At 45.0% G+C, this 17,455-nt stretch overlaps 2 protein-coding genes across 2 annotated transcripts in view; one reads left to right on the forward strand and one right to left on the reverse strand.

Annotated features, from left to right (window-relative positions):
• Positions 1–17,455, reverse strand: part of T265_00610 (hypothetical protein) — a gene marked incomplete at both ends in the record, with an annotated part of 84,522 nt that overhangs the window by 5,650 nt on the left and 61,417 nt on the right. The gene's annotated exons all lie outside the window — the stretch shown is intronic.
• T265_00609 (hypothetical protein) lies at positions 6,827–11,547 on the forward strand (the record flags this gene model as incomplete). Its single annotated transcript, XM_009164437.1, has 3 exons — positions 6,827–6,962; positions 7,058–7,263; positions 11,395–11,547. The coding sequence occupies 3 exons, from the start codon at positions 6,827–6,829 to the stop codon at positions 11,545–11,547; spliced, it is 495 nt and encodes a 164-aa protein (XP_009162701.1).

Raw genomic sequence — 17,455 nt, forward strand, 5'->3', positions numbered from 1 at the left:
GACGAAATCTTGTGACTGAAATCTTGCCTGTTAACGGTGCCTCATCATCCCGTTCTAGTGCAGACCCAGGAATTAACTTGAGTATTCTTACATGACAACAGCGCACTCACCCAGATAATCTGCGCGAGAGATGCACGAACGACTCCATGTAACTACCACAGGTTTCATTTTTCTACAAACTTTCGTTTGCCGCAAAAATACACACTTATTCCAAAGTGGAGGAATATCATGCTTTTCATATATCATTAACTGGTCTTTTTCACTCTATATCTTCAGCTCATGTACTATCCTTATTAGGCGAATGAAGCGTATATTACGCCCTTCCGTTGTCTTCCTACTAATCTTAACATGCGCATTCTGAAACACAGCATGGAAAACAGTCAGTTCTGCTGCCGGGACCTGCAGAGTAAACACTCAAACTGAAGTTGGGGAGGATAGATGAGGGAATACGTGAAAATGTATGAACGGAGGCACATAATAGCCTGATTTTTCTTACCCGTCTTGTTTTATTCAGCGGCTAAGGGGACCAGGATGGTGACACTACAAGAGAGCTGAGTGGCACAATAATATTTTCAGTTGCCGCATTCGTGGTTCTACGCGGGCTGGAATACTGTCAGTCCGCTCACATCTGGAGGAGAAAATTAATGTCCTCATCCAGATCCTTCGGCCCAAAAGCCTGACCGCAAGGCAGCGGGTGAAGAAGAATATTTACCACAGTGTCATAGGTTTATAGAAACAAATCACTGCAGTTTGATTGATTACCGGGGGAGAGATTCATCAGAATTAAGCGAGGTTGCTCTGACAGAGGATGTATCAGTTCAGTTCAGCATTTTTTAGCTCAAAAACCGTGCGCAACCGTGCTAAACCTTTATACGCCAAGCATAAAGAAAGTAAATCAATGAAAGTCACACGTTCGAAGCCATGGAACAATCAGCCTATGGATGATAAACGAATCTCTGCCTAGCAGGGCAAGAAGAGCTACGTAGTGAAGGCGATAACCCTGATGCAACAGCGCGATTGGCTACGTGACAGCTGTATCTGGGTAGAACGTTGTTGATAGTAAAATGATTCCGACATACCTGCTGCTGACGTTACAAATAGCTATTTCAAAAAAGACCGGTAGAAAATTTCTAGCGCGTATGTATCCGATAACATTGTGGGCAGCGACTGGAAAACTACATTAAAACTCACTGTGTTGAATAAACTGGCAACCATCATACCATTTTCGGCATTCGCCTTCAAAATTCAGTCATGCTTCATAACGTGCAATCTCTGAACGTCCTTCTTGCAATTCAAGGAAATCGCGAGTTTGTTGGGAATTTATAACTCAGACGGAACTGCACCTGATGAAGTCTGTACACGAATCGTAAAGGCCATGATCAGGTATGCACGTTTGCGTCAATTGTGGCGTCAAAATGGCATAACGCTAGGTCTCAAGGGTCGCATGTACCAGTCTACAACCAGGGCTGTATTTTTGTATTGTTGTGAAACATGGCCAGTGAGGACAGATGATGTGAGGCGCCTTCAGGTTTTTTGACCACCGATGCCTCTAGTGCGTAGCTGACATTGGGTGGCGTCAACGATTTCGTAATGTGGCGATTAGAAACGAGTATTTGGTTGTGCAGCATCTACTGCAATGCCGGAAAATACTGTGGTGGCTCGGTCGTTTGCTTGGCATACCGAAACACATACTGAGATGAGTGTTCTCTGCATCTCTTTCAGAATGGCGGAAGGCGAGGTGCACAACTTATGACCTAGTAGAAGGGTGTGAAAGAGACCCGGTCTTCCAGGGTAGTGTCCCCGTAATCCCTCCTGGTCTTGGGTGGAGACATTACGTGAATTGTCGGCTAGTTGATGTGAATGGTTTCAGTGTATTTATGCAAAGTTCCTCTAATTGTTTCAGGTATGCTGATAAAAGCAGACTTCACTAAAAGTTTAATTGTTTCAACGATTCCGATCGTAATTCGTTTGGAGACAACTGGGGCCGATTCATTATGAGGCCTCATTTCAGCACTCAAGCACCGTGCCGTGGTAGGATTAGTCGGTATTTTGAACTCGATATTGACAAAGTTCACTAGTGATATTGGTACTGTATATATACGAGCACCTCTCAGGAACAGTGATCATGTCTTGTTTCAGCTGAAACTACTGGTAACTGAGATGGGAGATGGGCACTATTATCGACTCACACCAATTGTCTGGGACACTCTGTTTCTCCCAGATAGATCGGTTAGATCGGCTAGCCAGGCACTGGCTTAGGAATCCACTGTCGTCCTTGAACAGGGCACATAGAAAGTGATTAAGACCTGGACCACGATGCGGAGATATACACTTGGACACTTGAGGCTGAAGGCGGGGCTCCATATGCACAGGCCACCCTTCTGTTGAAGGCGGGCATTCCGGATTAGAGGTGGCGGTAGGCCAGCTGAGTTGTTGTACGAAACATTCCATCCAACGTTCCATAACTTATCCTCTTCTGGATAGTGGGCCCACTACGATGCTTGATGATTGCGCTTACCATAGGTTTGCGAACGCATCCAGTAGAATACTATTCGATTATTTCCAACATTTTCCACTTCCGTCTCTTCGGGGATTTACGAAGGACCCCGGTCTGTACGGACTCCGAGTTCTACGTGGCATCGGCTAGTGCTCCGAGTTGGGTGATGATTCAGGAGAAACCTGTCACCGGGCCTCCTATCAGATATCCTGTTCTCGAATGATGTCGGTTGGGTTCTTTAGAGGATAGGAGCTCTGGCATTGAGTAGTTAGTTGAATAGTTAACATCCGATGTCGGACCAGCTTGTAAACGTGGGAGGAGCCGTTTTTGCTATGTTTGTTTTAGTCATTGGTCCATTCGCTTCTCAATAGCCATTAGAGGAGCGTGTAACTAGCATACACCCGGAAAATCGCAATGAAAATCAGCGACGGACAGATGCGTGATCGGAGTCGACGCAGATAATCCAGAAGGAGTGGCAATCAGTGGTCGATTCTCGCCATCGGTAACTGATTCCAACGTGGTCTGTCTGAATTGGAGTCGGTTAGTTGGGGCCAACACGCGCTCAGACGACGTCAGCTTCGAAGGAACTGTTTCTGATCAGTACACATTTTCAGCAAGCACTCTCTATTGCCCGTTCTTCTCGCATCCAAACCAAAACGACCACCCCATTGGTCCTCAGCAGCGTTTGGTCTACCTGCTAAAGCGTTCGTGTCAGCAGCAAGTATAGGGACTTTTGGGCTTTTGGCCCTCTGTAAAACACTCAGCTGAATCCAAGTGAATCTCTCATTTATGATGATCTGGTTCAACTGAAGCACTTTCAGCAACCCTTTGAATAGAGTGTTACGTTTAGAATTCGGATTGTCTAGGGTTGTTAGTGAATTCGGACGCTTCAGCTGAGGGTGACGTATTGCAAACAAAGTGGTTAGTCCTAGTTTTGGGTCCTGCAGAGTGAGAGTATTCATATTAGATTGGTGTAGGGCAGAAAGGGGAATGGTTGGAAGTGTGGGAAAGACGTTGACAGTAGCATGTTTTTGTATACTTGCTCTGCTGTATGCAGCAAATAGGGCGACCCGGCTGATGATATCACGTGAAGGCCGACATAGTTGCGGTGTTCATGGTTGTATGCGGACTTGGGTATGGTTACGGCCCTCACGCTTAGACAGGAGGATAAATAGGGTGCTCAACCAAAGTCTTCGGTTTAAAAGCCTGACTACTAGGCAGTGGATGGGTGCCGACGTATGATTACAGTGGTACAATTTTTAAGGAACGAATCGCCATGGCTGTCCCAGTCCCATTCTGGAAACCGGGAGACCGTTACCCTGCAGAGGTAATGCAGGGTACGAGCTTCCAAAATAAGCGCTCACAGCATATCTTGGCGACCACCAAGTGCAAGCCACTCGTGGAACCAGTTGGGTCACGTGGCTACCAGCCACCGGTAGAGGTCCACAATTCAAGACTACCGTTCCTTCTGGGGCACATAACTTTCCGATTACTACTTAGTGTGAACACACCTGACAATTTACTTTCCTTCAGGCCTCAACGACTTTCTGCAGTAAACCAACACTGTACTGGTAGCGATCACGCTGATGAAGCATGGCAATTTGTAAGGAGCTATGCTAACGGCGTTCAGTGCTGTCTGTCCGACTTATTCGATTCAATCAAATGACCACTTGATATTCTGAGTAATGTCAGGAAATCTACACCAACAGGCAATGAGTATGACGATGCACGCAAATCCCTTAAAAGCCAAATAATGAAGAGCCTAAGGAAAGACCGAGAGCGTTGGTGGACAATGAAGGCTTCCGCCGCTGAAAAGAGCCGCGCCCTATATCAACTGGATCGATCGACTAGCCCTAGGAAAGCAATGGCTAGTGAAACGATGAGCGAGAGTGAGTGAGAGTCGCAAAAACGCCGACTGGAGAGGTTGGCAGAACACATCGAAGAGCAGCTTAGCTAACCTCCCTCAACAAGCCTCTGGAGCCAGTTGATACGGGTGAATGTAATGTAAACCTGAATCGGCCCATCATCGAAGAAAGAAAATACTAAATAACCCTACTGAAACGTGACAAGATATCAAAACCGGGTGGTCTGCATCCAACCCTTAACATAGAACGCAGAAAATCAATGACTACCTTGATGTGGTAATGGTTCTCTGGTGGTGTACTGTTAGGCATCTCTGGATCTTTTTTACGGCACGCGGTATTACGTCAGATTGAAGGGTGGTGCTGACACCTTAGTTCTAAACAAGTGACCGATTCTGGTGCTCATTATCGTGTTACCATACTCTGACCGACCGACCGATGGCTAACTGATCTTATTCCCTGGAGCTTACGTTGGCGTCAAGAAATTGCATGCAGCCCCACATTTGGTTCCGCACGAACTGTCTGTGGCTGTTCACCAATGTGCATATGTGAACCGGTAGATCCGATTCGGTGGTAGCCATTCATGTACGAGCGCCTCTAAACGTGGATCCATCCCGGGACTTTTATCAAGGTCTGTCAACAACGGCACAGCCAACAAAAAGCACTTGTAAGAAACAACAAATCCACCGCTTGTAGAATGCTAGTCGTTCTGATTCGCAAAACCTAGATTACAGGGCTTAAGAGGCCTCAGTAGATCAAGCGCTTTCACTTTTAAAAAATCAGCCACCTATAGTGTTCATTCAAAAAATCATGGCACGAAATTAGGTAGAACACCATTGGTGGTTAGCTTGAGCAGGCTGGTGTCGTCGGACAAAATGGCAAATCAATCAATACGAAGCATACCTTTTCTTACCACTATCCATTTGAACACACTCTGTTGTTTTTGGTATTGCCTAATTTTAAAGGTGCTCCATGTTAGTTAGTACCATCTTCCGCGGCGCATGAAATGTCAGAATCATTTCTTTGTACAAATCCGTCATGGTCTGATCAGGATCTTTTGTGACCCACTCCACGTGGTGGTCCTGTGGGATGTCATTTCAATGGTTCGAGTTCAAACTCCGAGTGGGTGACTTCAAATTGGATGCTATTCAGATTTCCTGAATGAGTGTCTGAAGGTGTAGGCACCTCGAATGATTGTAATAAGCTGGCACCAAGTCCCTTCCCCGTCCAGTTTTATTGTACGGCAGGGAAACATCAGAGTTGAACACTGATGTGCTCAGACGACGTCAGCTTCGAAGGAACTGTTTCTGATCAGTACACATTTTCAGCAAGCACTCTCTATTGCCCGTTCTTCTCGCATCCAAACCAAAACGACCACCCCATTGGTCCTCAGCAGCGTTTGGTCTACCTGCTAAAGCGTTCGTGTCAGCAGCAAGTATAGAGACTTTTGGGCTTTTGGCCCTCTGTAAAACACTCAGCTGAATCCAAGTGAATCTCTCATTTATGATGATCTGGTTCAACTGAAGCACTTTCAGCAACCCTTTGAATAGAGTGTTACGTTTAGAATTCGGATTGTCTAGGGTTGTTAGTGAATTCGGACGCTTCAGCTGAGGGTGACGTATTGCAAACAAAGTGGTTAGTCCTAGTTTTGGGTCCTGCAGAGTGAGAGTATTCATATTAGATTGGTGTAGGGCAGATGGGGGAATGGTTGGAAGTGTGGGAAAGGCGTTGACAGTAGCATGTTTTTGTATACTTGCTCTGCTGTATGCAGCAAATAGGGCGACCCGGCTGATGATATCACGTGAAGGCCGACATAGTTGCGGTGTTCATGGTTGTATGCGGACTTGGGTATGGTTACGGCCCTCACGCTTAGACAGGAGGATAAATAGGGTGCTCAACCAAAGTCTTCGGTTTAAAAGCCTGACTACTAGGCAGTGGATGGGTGCCGACGTATGATTACAGTGGTACAATTTTTAAGGAACGAATCGCCATGGCTGTCCCAGTCCCATTCTGGAAACCGGGAGACCGTTACCCTGCAGAGGTAATGCAGGGTACGAGCTTCCAAAATAAGCGCTCACAGCATATCTTGGCGACCACCAAGTGCAAGCCACTCGTGGAACCAGTTGGGTCACGTGGCTACCAGCCACCGGTAGAGGTCCACAATTCAAGACTACCGTTCCTTCTGGGGCACATAACTTTCCGATTACTACTTAGTGTGAACACACCTGACAATTTACTTTCCTTCAGGCCTCAACGACTTTCTGCAGTGAACCAACACTGTACTGGTAGCGATCACGCTGATGAAGCATGGCAATTTGGAAGGAGCAATGTTAGCGGCGTTCAGTGCTGTCTGTGCGACTTATTCGATTCAATCAAATGACCACTTGATATTCTGAGTAATGTCAGGAAATCTACACCAACAGGCAATGAGTATGACGATGCACGCAAATCCCTCAAAAGCCAAATAATGAAGAGCCTAAGGAAAGACCGAGAGCGTTGGTGGACAATGAAGGCTTCCGCCGCTGAAAAGAGCCGCGCCCTATATCAACTGGATCGATCGACTAGCCCTAGGAAAGCAATGGCTAGTGAAACGATGAGCGAGAGTGAGTGAGAGTCGCAAAAACGCCGACTGGAGAGGTTGGCAGAACACATCGAAGAGCAGCTTAGCTAACCTCCCTCAACAAGCCTCTGGAGCCAGTTGATACGGGTGAATGTAATGTAAACCTGAATCGCCCATCAGCAGAAGAAAGAGAATACCAAATAACCCTACTGAAACGTGACAAAATATCAAAATCGGGTGGTCTGTATCCAGCCCTCTCCATAGAAGGTGGAAAATCAATGACTACCTTGATGTGGCAATGGTTCTCTGGTGCTCTGGATCTTTTTTACGGCACGCGGTATTACGTCAGATTGAAGGGTGATGCTGACACCTTAGTTCTATACAAATGACCGATTCTGGTGCTCATTATCGTGTTACCATACTTTGACCGACCGACGGATGGCTAACTGATCTTATTCCCTGGAGCTTACGTTGGCGTCAAGAAATTGCATGCAGCCCCACATTTGGTTCCGCACGAACTGTCTGTGGCTGTTCACCAATGTGCATATGTGAACCGGTAGATCCGATTCGGTGGTAGCCATTCATGTACGAGCGCCTCTAAACGTGGATCCATCCCGGGACTTTTATCAAGGTCTGTCAACAACGGCACAGCCAACAAAAAGCACTTGTAAGAAACAACAAATCCACCACTTGTAGAATGCTAGTCGTTCTGATTCGCAAAACCTAGATTACAGGGCTTAAGAGGCCTCAGTAGATCAAGCGCTTTCACTTTTAAAAAATCAGCCACCTATAGTGTTCATTCAAAAAATCATGGCACGAAATTAGGTAGAACACCATTGGTGGTTAGCTTGCGCAGGCTGGTGTCGTCGACAAAATGGTCAAATCAATCACTACGAAGCATACCTTTTCTTGCCACTATCCATTTGAACACACTCTGTTGTTTTTGGTATTGCCTAATTCTAACGGTGCTCCATGTTAGTTAGTACCATCTTCCGCGGCGCATGAAATGTCAGAATCATTTCTTTGTACAAATCCGTCATGGTCTGATCAGGATCTTCTGTGACCCACTCCACGTGGTGGTCCTGTGGGATGTCATTTCAATGGTTCGAGTTCAAACTCCGAGTGGGTGACTTCAAATTGGATGCTATTCAGATTTCCTGAATGAGTGTCTGAAGGTGTAGGCACCTCGAATGATTGTAATAAGCTGGCACCAAGTCCCTTCCCCGTCCAGTTTTATTGTACGGCAGGGAAACATCAGAGTTGAACACTGATGTTATGCTATCAATGATGATGTGAGCGTAAATGTTGTTTGAGAAGCAAAGTGATTAAAATAAAAGACTAAAAGTTAAAACCAGGATCATTTTCAGTTTAAAGTGATGGGTTTCGGAACCCTGCTCTACCTCGCCCTAATTTGTAATTGAAACCGGAGCAATGAGACCGGGCGGAAACGGTATGAACATCTGTCAAAACCTGATGGAGCGCACGCAAACAGGCGGTATCCTCGAATTTCTCTCCGTTTTTTAACCAGAATTGTCCACATAAGCTTTCCTGTTTTACGCCCATATTCCTATACCCCGTGAGAAAGTCAGCTTTCATATTCGCGTCCCCATTTTTCGGATAGTTTCACTGGTATCCCTGAGATCTTCATGCCTAATGTAATGTAAACTAAGTGTTTGCTAAGCTCGTCCTGCGTTTCATATTTGTGATATTTGATGAGGTGATATTGTGATGAACATGACTGATACTCCATTCATTACTCTGTTCATTATTCTCTTGTTTTAATATTCCATATGCTGTAAATATGTATGCCAACTGGAATACATACGTGCTAATTGTTGCGCTGATCTGAATTCTGGGTTTCTATTTCGTCTGGTTATATCGATATACGTCCGAAACTTAATTCTCACAGATATGCTCAGACAAAGGCTATCGGTTAGTGTTTGAAATCTAATCTATGAGACTCATGGTGCCAACTTCACCGTCGTGCGCTTATCAGTGCGAGAGAAGCAACACAGAAAGCTAACAGTCTTGCTTTACCCTGAATACTCTCACAGTGTACAAGTCAAGGTTTGTGTATACCACAGACGATCGCAATTTCTCTGTCATCTTAGTTGAGTGAGCATATATAGAGCAGAGAACCTATCAAAGTGGTGCATTAACACAGTGAACCAAGTTCATTCAGAAAAACAAGACTAGAAAATGAAATTATTTACTGGAATTATTAAACGTAGGGAATTTTTCGGAACTCGGTTTCCGGGCCGCCAAGCATGCTTGACCTGCTGAGATTTCTCCAAAGTGGGATCTAACAGAACCCGTTGAGTTGTTGAAATGCAAATAAATCGAAATCCTGAGCATAAACAAAAAGCAGATTCGGAATATAGTTTGGTGGAAACTCTACAAGTTGCCTTTTATCAGGTTTGTACCTCAAAAGTTTTCTTGCTTGAGAACTTGTTCAGTTACTCGTAAGTTGCTGGCTGTTTGCAGAGAAACCGAAACAAAGCAGAGTGCTTCCATTCACTCGGCACTGGCTTAGGTCGGTGCCAGAGTTCCGGTTCTAGTGAATCTATAGACCGACCAGTTCTCTACAGCCCCCCCTGGCCGATCAGAAACTTCACAAAGCTGGTCGCTCCCGATAAACTCATCGTACTTTTCCATTGGTTTCATTGGGCACTCAAACGCCATTTCTTCTGAGGTCAACATGGGATGTCTCAACAGTTACCCAATCATTCTCACCATCGCACATGACACCTGACTTTGGACCACAGCCAAGAGGTCGGAAGGTCATACTGTGTTTGGCCACGAACTTGATAACTTGATCACTCACCATAACAGTTACTCATCGTACAACACATATCGAATTTGCCCTGATGCGAGCAACTCTTGAGTGGGAAATAGCTTCAAGGTGAGAGGACAGCAGTGGCAATAAAGTTTATCATGAAAGTGGAATTTTTGGCAAGGATGAACAAATTTTCTATAGAGGAAGGTGTTGGTAGCTCAGGTAGCGTAGATGGTGTTCGTTGGATTGTTCGCTAAGCTGGGCAATTTGATTGCAAACGCTTCATCACCAATCGAGGTGACATCATCAGTGCGTTGTTGTGGAGCGTAGTAGTGCGTAGCGGTGGGTTGGTGGTGGACACAACCACCAACCCACCGGATGAACAAATGTCATCGCATCTTACTTTGAAATCGGTGAGTGTATTGATCCAGCAGTTTTGCCTGTCCTTCCGTTTTCTGGAGTGGCATATTTGAGGCAACTTCACAGTTATGGACATCAAACCATGAAAGAAGCGCAAATTGTGATGAAATTTTCACACTGCACTAGAAAACCCAAGTTTTAGCTAACACTGATTAACGAGTTAACTGCTAATTTCCACCATCTCGCCTTCAGGACCCAGCAGAGGGAACTAAGTCGACTACTGATTTCCTCAGAAATTTGGCTAGTTGGAAAGGCCTAACTCTTTTTCGATTGTCCAACAGAAACCAAGTCAATCACATTTGAATTGAAGGACCTTAATTGTGAAGCAATTTGTGCTTTTTTCTGGACAGCTTACACAGTAATTTTTATTAGATTGCTCGGGTAGAAAACAAATCACCTGGATAATGCAAACTGCTTCCGGAGGAAACGAAATTCTATTCCCAGATTCATTCGTTCGCAGTGAAAAGTTATACATGCAAGTCTTTGCACTTTCTGGTCTGAAACTGTGCATCACAGCATGCCTAAATCGTGTTACTGCAGAAATCGGTCTCGAGGCTGCTTTCAAACAAGTTTATATTTGAAGTTGGTGCAGAGCACATCACTTCAGTCACTCTGGACCATGAAGTTACAACACTAGGAAATCTAGTACGTTTGGTGCACGTTTGCTGACGGAAAAACTGGACTTAGGGTTCCCTTGCGATTCTCCTTCATACTTGATGGAGAACCAGTAACCGATGGAGCTTATCCTCACTGAAAAACACATTGTTACATTTCTTTCCGGAATATTTTGAGTCAAGATTCCTGGGAACGATCTCTGAATGCCCGAAACCACAGTAAAGAAGCCACCAAGCACCCAGGCCGGAAAAAGCAGCTTGCGATCGAACATTCGAGCAGTGATTATGATGAGTGTTCAGGTATATCGCAGAAGCACTGCCAACGATGATGCATGTTCGCCCAACGCCGATCTGACAACCCGGATCAAGGTCAAGCGTGCGCTTTGAACACCAAGGGGCCCCTTGTGACTTTTGTACTAGATTGTCCGCAACAAAGCTGTTGTGTCCCTTGTTGGTGAGTTTTTTTTTGACACTGGAGTGGAGACAGCAGTCAGCTACAACACAGATGTAAACTACCTCGTTGATGGTCATCGAACTACCATCGCCGTCTTCTAAGAAGTATGGCCTACATATATGTTTTGATCCTACCCTCCCCATGACTCCAAGACTGAATCCAACTATTCTTTAAATAATTTTTCACATTCACATCACTCTCGTTTGAACAGGTTCAACCATTCAGACGTGAGAATTCAGATGCGTCCCCCATTCAGATGCATCCAAAGTGCGCTGGTGAAATAGTGGTAACACGTTCGCCTCGCATGTCAGGTGTCCGGAGTTCAAAACATGGCCATTGGATATGCACTGCTGGTAAGCTCTAATGAGAGCGAAACTCGACTCCAGTGCTTCCCCCCGTTTGGTGTGGATCCACCAGAATAATTGCGCCAGGACAGGAGGATATCTGTCAAACGAGAGTGATGTAGAAGTGGGCAAAGCACATCTCGCAAACTCCATAACATGTATCTTTAGATAACTCTTTCCAAAAGCTTAACTTTCAGCGGAACAGCACTTTAGAGTGGCACTTTTGTGTTACCCGGGTGGCAAGACCTAACTCTGACCAGGCCAAAATGGCAACCACAAGCATGCGATGCTCTCTAGAGGACTTGGAGAGACATCCGACAGATCTGATCAAAACAGTTGATTTCAACGTAACACATTAAATGATGAACATGTTCGTGATATTCACTAGGCTGCACCGAAATTCCAGATGTTTTTGGTGAAAATTTCCGGATCGGTAAACTGACTAAATTATGAATTTTGTGCACACAGTTTTTGTTTCTGCTCCTTCACAAATTTTCCGCAGTGGCGGAGCATTGCTGAATGGAAAAACGTTTTACTGAACTTTCGATTTATTTTTCTTCTTGCTGATCTGTTGTTGTCCTCTAACGATCGAAGTCCAGTGAGCTTTCGACAGGCGTTGCTCTTTTCCTCGTATGTTACAGGAGTCCTTAGTGCAGAAGAACAAAAACAAGTTATTAACTTTGTATTTGCGCGACGGCAGGCCAGACTGACTGGAATTAAGGGAAACCATTAGTTTTTGGACAAGAAGTAATCTGTCCCATGTAAGTAGGATAAGATAATCGATAATCGTTCAGCTGTAACACCCTTTTGGGGCTTAGCCACCATGTCACCCGAAGGAAGCACGAGGGCTAGGATACTGCCAGTTTACCCAAGCATAGACAGGGGAAATCGAGGGGCAGAGGTGGGGTTCAAACCACGGACCTTCCGATCAGTAAATTTGCGCTCTAACTACTTAAACATCTCGCCCCTATCCTATGTAACTGTTAAGAGTCGACAGTAGTGTTAGTTGACACAGTGTGTAGTCGTCACTCGGATATTAACCTAGCACCTGTTGTTACGAGAATTATAATTTCGTGCTCTTTTCCATTTCACTCAACAAGGAGGCCTTGAAACAACCTATGTTCTTTTCACTATAACTGAACGCTCTGTGAATGGGAGTGGATGTTCGCCCTGTCAGAAATCGATCGTCTCCACTGAAATCCAGGGGATATTAGCCCAAAATTGTAGCGCGAACACGGCAAAATAACTGGACCATCTTGGGGCCGAGATATACTTTGGTGATGTTTCTCGAAAATTTCTCTCCAAAACGTTTGCGGTTCACTTGTCAACTGATGCCTCTGTATCCCAGTTTCGGGGCACTCACTAACTGATTGGTGAGGTCGTAGCCGGTTAGTCTTGACATGTTTGTGTATATGGTATTCCCGACACCGAGACTAGCCTTGCTTCCATATTCGACACCAGTTCACCCTCGCTGATTAGTCAACTTGATGGATTGACCTCGTCTACCAGCAACAGCAGTGTCGGGTGGAAACATAGTGGACGTTACTATGTCTTCAGTGAACTAAGCTGTGGCGCACATACTCCATGTATATCCAAGTGAACCCAAGTGAACTCCACAAGTCTCAACGAACAGAAGTCATCATCCAGCGTTCATCTGGTCCCACATTTCTACTACTCATTGTCGTTGGAAGCACAAATGTTATGAGACTATATGGTAAGAACTATACATCAGCTATTACCCACAAAATTGGAGCACACTTGTACGATAAGTGAGACAAAATATGCCCTATCACTTTTTAAGCTGATTACAGCTGACTGCCTGTGGTGATAGGGGTGAGGCTAAAACCCACAAATGGGCACTGGATATATTCAGACGCCTGAAATGAACCCAAGCTCACCCGAGCGGTGTAGGCTGTTGGACAATCATACACCTAAATACACCCTCCCTAGTTGTCATGTTTGTCCGGTGGTAATTGCAGTGGTCTTACGGGCAAATCTTAAAGTAACTTATAGCGTTAATTTTCTCATTGAATAGTCAATTAATTATCACGCAAGTTCTTCTGCTTCAGTGCTCATGATCAAGGTCAGACAACGCCCCCGCAATATGCAGCACGTCGCAGCCAGACAGTGTGCGTTAGCATTGGGCCGAGTTCAGACAGTGTCCGTCCAATAAATAGCTTGAGACCGTTGTACATTCGCATCCGCAGGCACTCACGCTCTTGCACTCGCTTGTTCGGAATACAGCTGTTGTGTTTCCTTCTGTGAGTCTTTTTTCGGCAACTAGGCGTTGGAGCGGGTCAGCAGCAGATACCTCAGATTAGCGAATCGGCAGATATAATAGGTACCGAGAAAATGTTCTAACAGCGTTGCGTCTGAAAACATGGAATACCTCTTTTTACTGGCAAATCGTTTGCAGTCGGAAGTGGACGTTTAACGATCAGTTTGACGCCTAATTTTGCTTAGTTGGCACCTACTCTCGGTAAACTATAGGTACTGATCTTGCTGAACTAAAAACGGTTCAGAATGAGAGAAGGCATACCTTCCCTTATTGATCGTGTGTAGCACGCAGTAGGTCAGTTATAGCGACATACTGTGTTCTTTTATCTAGACTATCAGCTATACACAATCATTGGTTTCAATGAGCGAGTATGAATATTCTCAGTGAGACGTCATTCCTTGGATTCCTGCGTTTAACCAATCACTTGATGACAACCGACTGTGTGCTCTGAAGTGCACAGCACGGTAAATGCCATCGTGTTCAAATTGTAATTTCCTACTGATACTATGCATAGGGTGTGCATCACAGTACTGATACTTTATACGTTCTAATCGATCGTGTAACTTACGTCCACTCAAATTGGTAAATCGATATGAACTATCGAGCCTTTTTATTACTATTGGAAAGCATCTCCAATGCGCTTGTGTTGAATCCGTGCGGAGGTTCGAGTGAATCTAACGAAGTTGCTGAACAACTCATTATCCGGCAAGGAGGGCATGATCAACAGCGTGATTTACTCACAATTAGACAAGGAAGGACACGTCATTCAGTCGCGTGGCTCACTTCACGTGAGTCGCTGCCTGTTGGCCGCTTGAATGGGGAGTTGTCACGCTTTAAACGCAAACAATCTGTGGGATTCTACAAAGCACAAAGAGGAACGATGGTGGCCGCCTTCCGGAAACTCCAAACCCATGTTGGTTGCTCCCTTGATTGAAGTGTCCTCGCTACACATGCACTTCTTTGGATGAAAGGTCGATGAGTACACTGAAGACCTCTCTGGAGGCGCAGTGTACAGCTCGCAAACAGTCGTGCTGCTCAATCTGCCAAGGCGACTGAAGCCGTCGGAAGGTCGGATGCACTGACGGATGGTGCGCAGAACAATTTATACAACGAAATCGCACTACTTTGACCTAGCTTTAGTAGTGCGAGCGTTACATTTTCATGTGGCATTCGCATTCAGTTAGGGCAAGCGAGGAACAGTTGGCACCACTTAGCAGGTAATCGTACACTAGAAGGACCATTCACCAAATGCTCTCAATATCCGAACACAGTCACTTGTCCATTTTATCATGGTATTTGCTATGGGGCATGTCGATATACAAAGGTGGTTCGTAGTCATTCAACAGCTTACGAGATGGATAGGCTTAATATAGACATCGTTAACTTAGTTGACCCATAATGTATGCTGAATTTTTGTCTGGTAACAAGGAAGGCAACTTGACACGCCTATAGCTGAGCAGGTAAAAATGTCGCCACTCCAGACCATGAATTGACCAGCTGGAGAAAATGTTTGGATTTCTCTTTCTTTCGGTCAGTGCATGAAAAAGCACGGCACATCTCACCTTCTGACTCCTTCCACTACATACGTAGTGCAAGCTACAAACCCGTAGGGTTCCGAATTAATCTATAAATCTGCAACTGTGTTGCACTTGTGGTCGATTGTAGAATGTCAAGAGGAAAAATGACTGGTGGCGAGATAGTGAAGATCCAAATATCGACTTCATCCCTTGGGTAAGAGAAACATTCACTGAAAAGCTAAGAGACAGTGTAGGTCTGTTGCCTCTCATATGTGAAACAGTAACAGGAAGGCCATTCATCAAGTTGCCTCGCCGCAATTAGCTCCTTTCGGGCGGTTAAAGGACCATCGTAGGTCTCGTAATGTACACAATGTTGAGTTCCAATAAAAACGATGCACGTGCACAGTATCCCTGAGTTTTCCACCATATCTTACCGCCATGGAGGGAGGAATTAGCAGTGTTAAAACTCGAAATTCCATCCCAAAAGATGAAGCCAAACTAAGCTGAGAAACCCCGGTTCTCAGTACATCTTCTTGAAACTAACTAGACAATTTTAAGTGCACGTCCAACGATTGTTTCCAGTGGTGAGGAAACTGAACCCTTCACGGGTCTACTACGTTCGTTATCGACATTAATTCCAAACCAAATGGAATGTGTTCTTGAGAAATACACTCATTTGCAAATCAATTTGGCTTTCACGAGTGACTCAACTGAATCTCTCGCTTATGATATTCTACAACCAAATGTGCTGCACACAGGCCGCCTCATGATTCAGTTGCCACGATATTCGAGATATCGCAGTATATTTCATAAAGGAAACTATTCATAAAGTTGCTGAAAACTGCTCGACAGCCCACGACCGGTTTCGCCTTTTTTGAGNCACCAGGTAGGCGCAGTGCCCGAGTTTCCATCAACCTTATGTTCTACTTGAATCCAAATTGGACTGTTTTTGAGAGATTCAGTTGAGTCCCTCGTGAAAACCAAATTGATTTGCAAATGTGTGTATTTCTCGAAAACAGTCCAATTTGAGTTCAAGTAGATCAAAAAGGTTGACGAAAACTCGGGGACTGCGCCTACCTGATGAGCCCCAAGAAGGGCGAAACCGGTCATGGGCTGTCGAAGAGTTTTCAGCAACCTTTATCAAATGGAATGTGCTTATATCAAGGTCGTGAAGTCGGTTGGTTCAATTTCCACATTTATATGGATGGGGACCCCAAGACGGGCCACATCAGTGGTTAGATATATTGTCAGATATGGCCCGGTCGCAACTTCAATTGCGCTCGTGAATCCAAGCTATTGCAATCAATGCATAGCTCTTCTCCCAGTCTTCCCAATTAAAAGATCAGTGACAGCCTTGTATTTATGCACCAATGATATCAGCTACTGCCTCCAATGAGCAGCCATCTACCCGATCTCCCAAATCATTGGTGGGGAAAACTGTAACAGTTAGAGCCACCGTACGGAAAGTATACTGCTCTCACATCTGATGATGAGTAAATTGTTATAAACATCATGGTTCGGTGTCGCTCGGTTGGCATTGCTTTATTTCAGCTTTACAAACCAATTCAGATTGGACAAAGCTTAGAAGTCATCATGTCGGCTATGTATGACAGGTTTCTGGTACTAATGGCTTGAAATACGGCAACTCTATCCGGCGTACTCCTCAAAGTTCATCAATGAATTTCAGCCATTTCCTGATTCGAAACGTTACTTAGAGGGAAAACCTTTTCCTGATTTGGAAGACTCAGTATCTATCACTACTGTCTGACCGAAAATTCGACTCGAAGTGTGCACGGGTGCTACCTCGGGGGGTATATTCGATGTTGCAGTTTATTGAGACAACTTGTACTAAGTTGTGGCTGTTCCATCATTAGCCAACCATCGGTACCGGGTAAAGAACATGTTAGGAACATCCCGTGTCAAACACTAGCCATTGTACGCCATCGCTATGGCTAACACATGCCTCAGATCGTCATGGATACTTTGATTCTAGGGCACGGCCGGGAGTTCCGGTTGACTATTGCGAGTAAAATTATTAGTTCCTCGTTTCGTTTCGCTGCTGTTCTGTGTGATCCTGGAAGTCCACTCACAGAGATGAGGAGATGAAGTCATTCAAGACGAGGAGCCCTTTGA

Source organism: Opisthorchis viverrini (genome assembly GCF_000715545.1).
Source record: "Opisthorchis viverrini unplaced genomic scaffold opera_v5_6, whole genome shotgun sequence".
NCBI lineage: Eukaryota > Metazoa > Platyhelminthes > Trematoda > Opisthorchiida > Opisthorchiidae > Opisthorchis > Opisthorchis viverrini.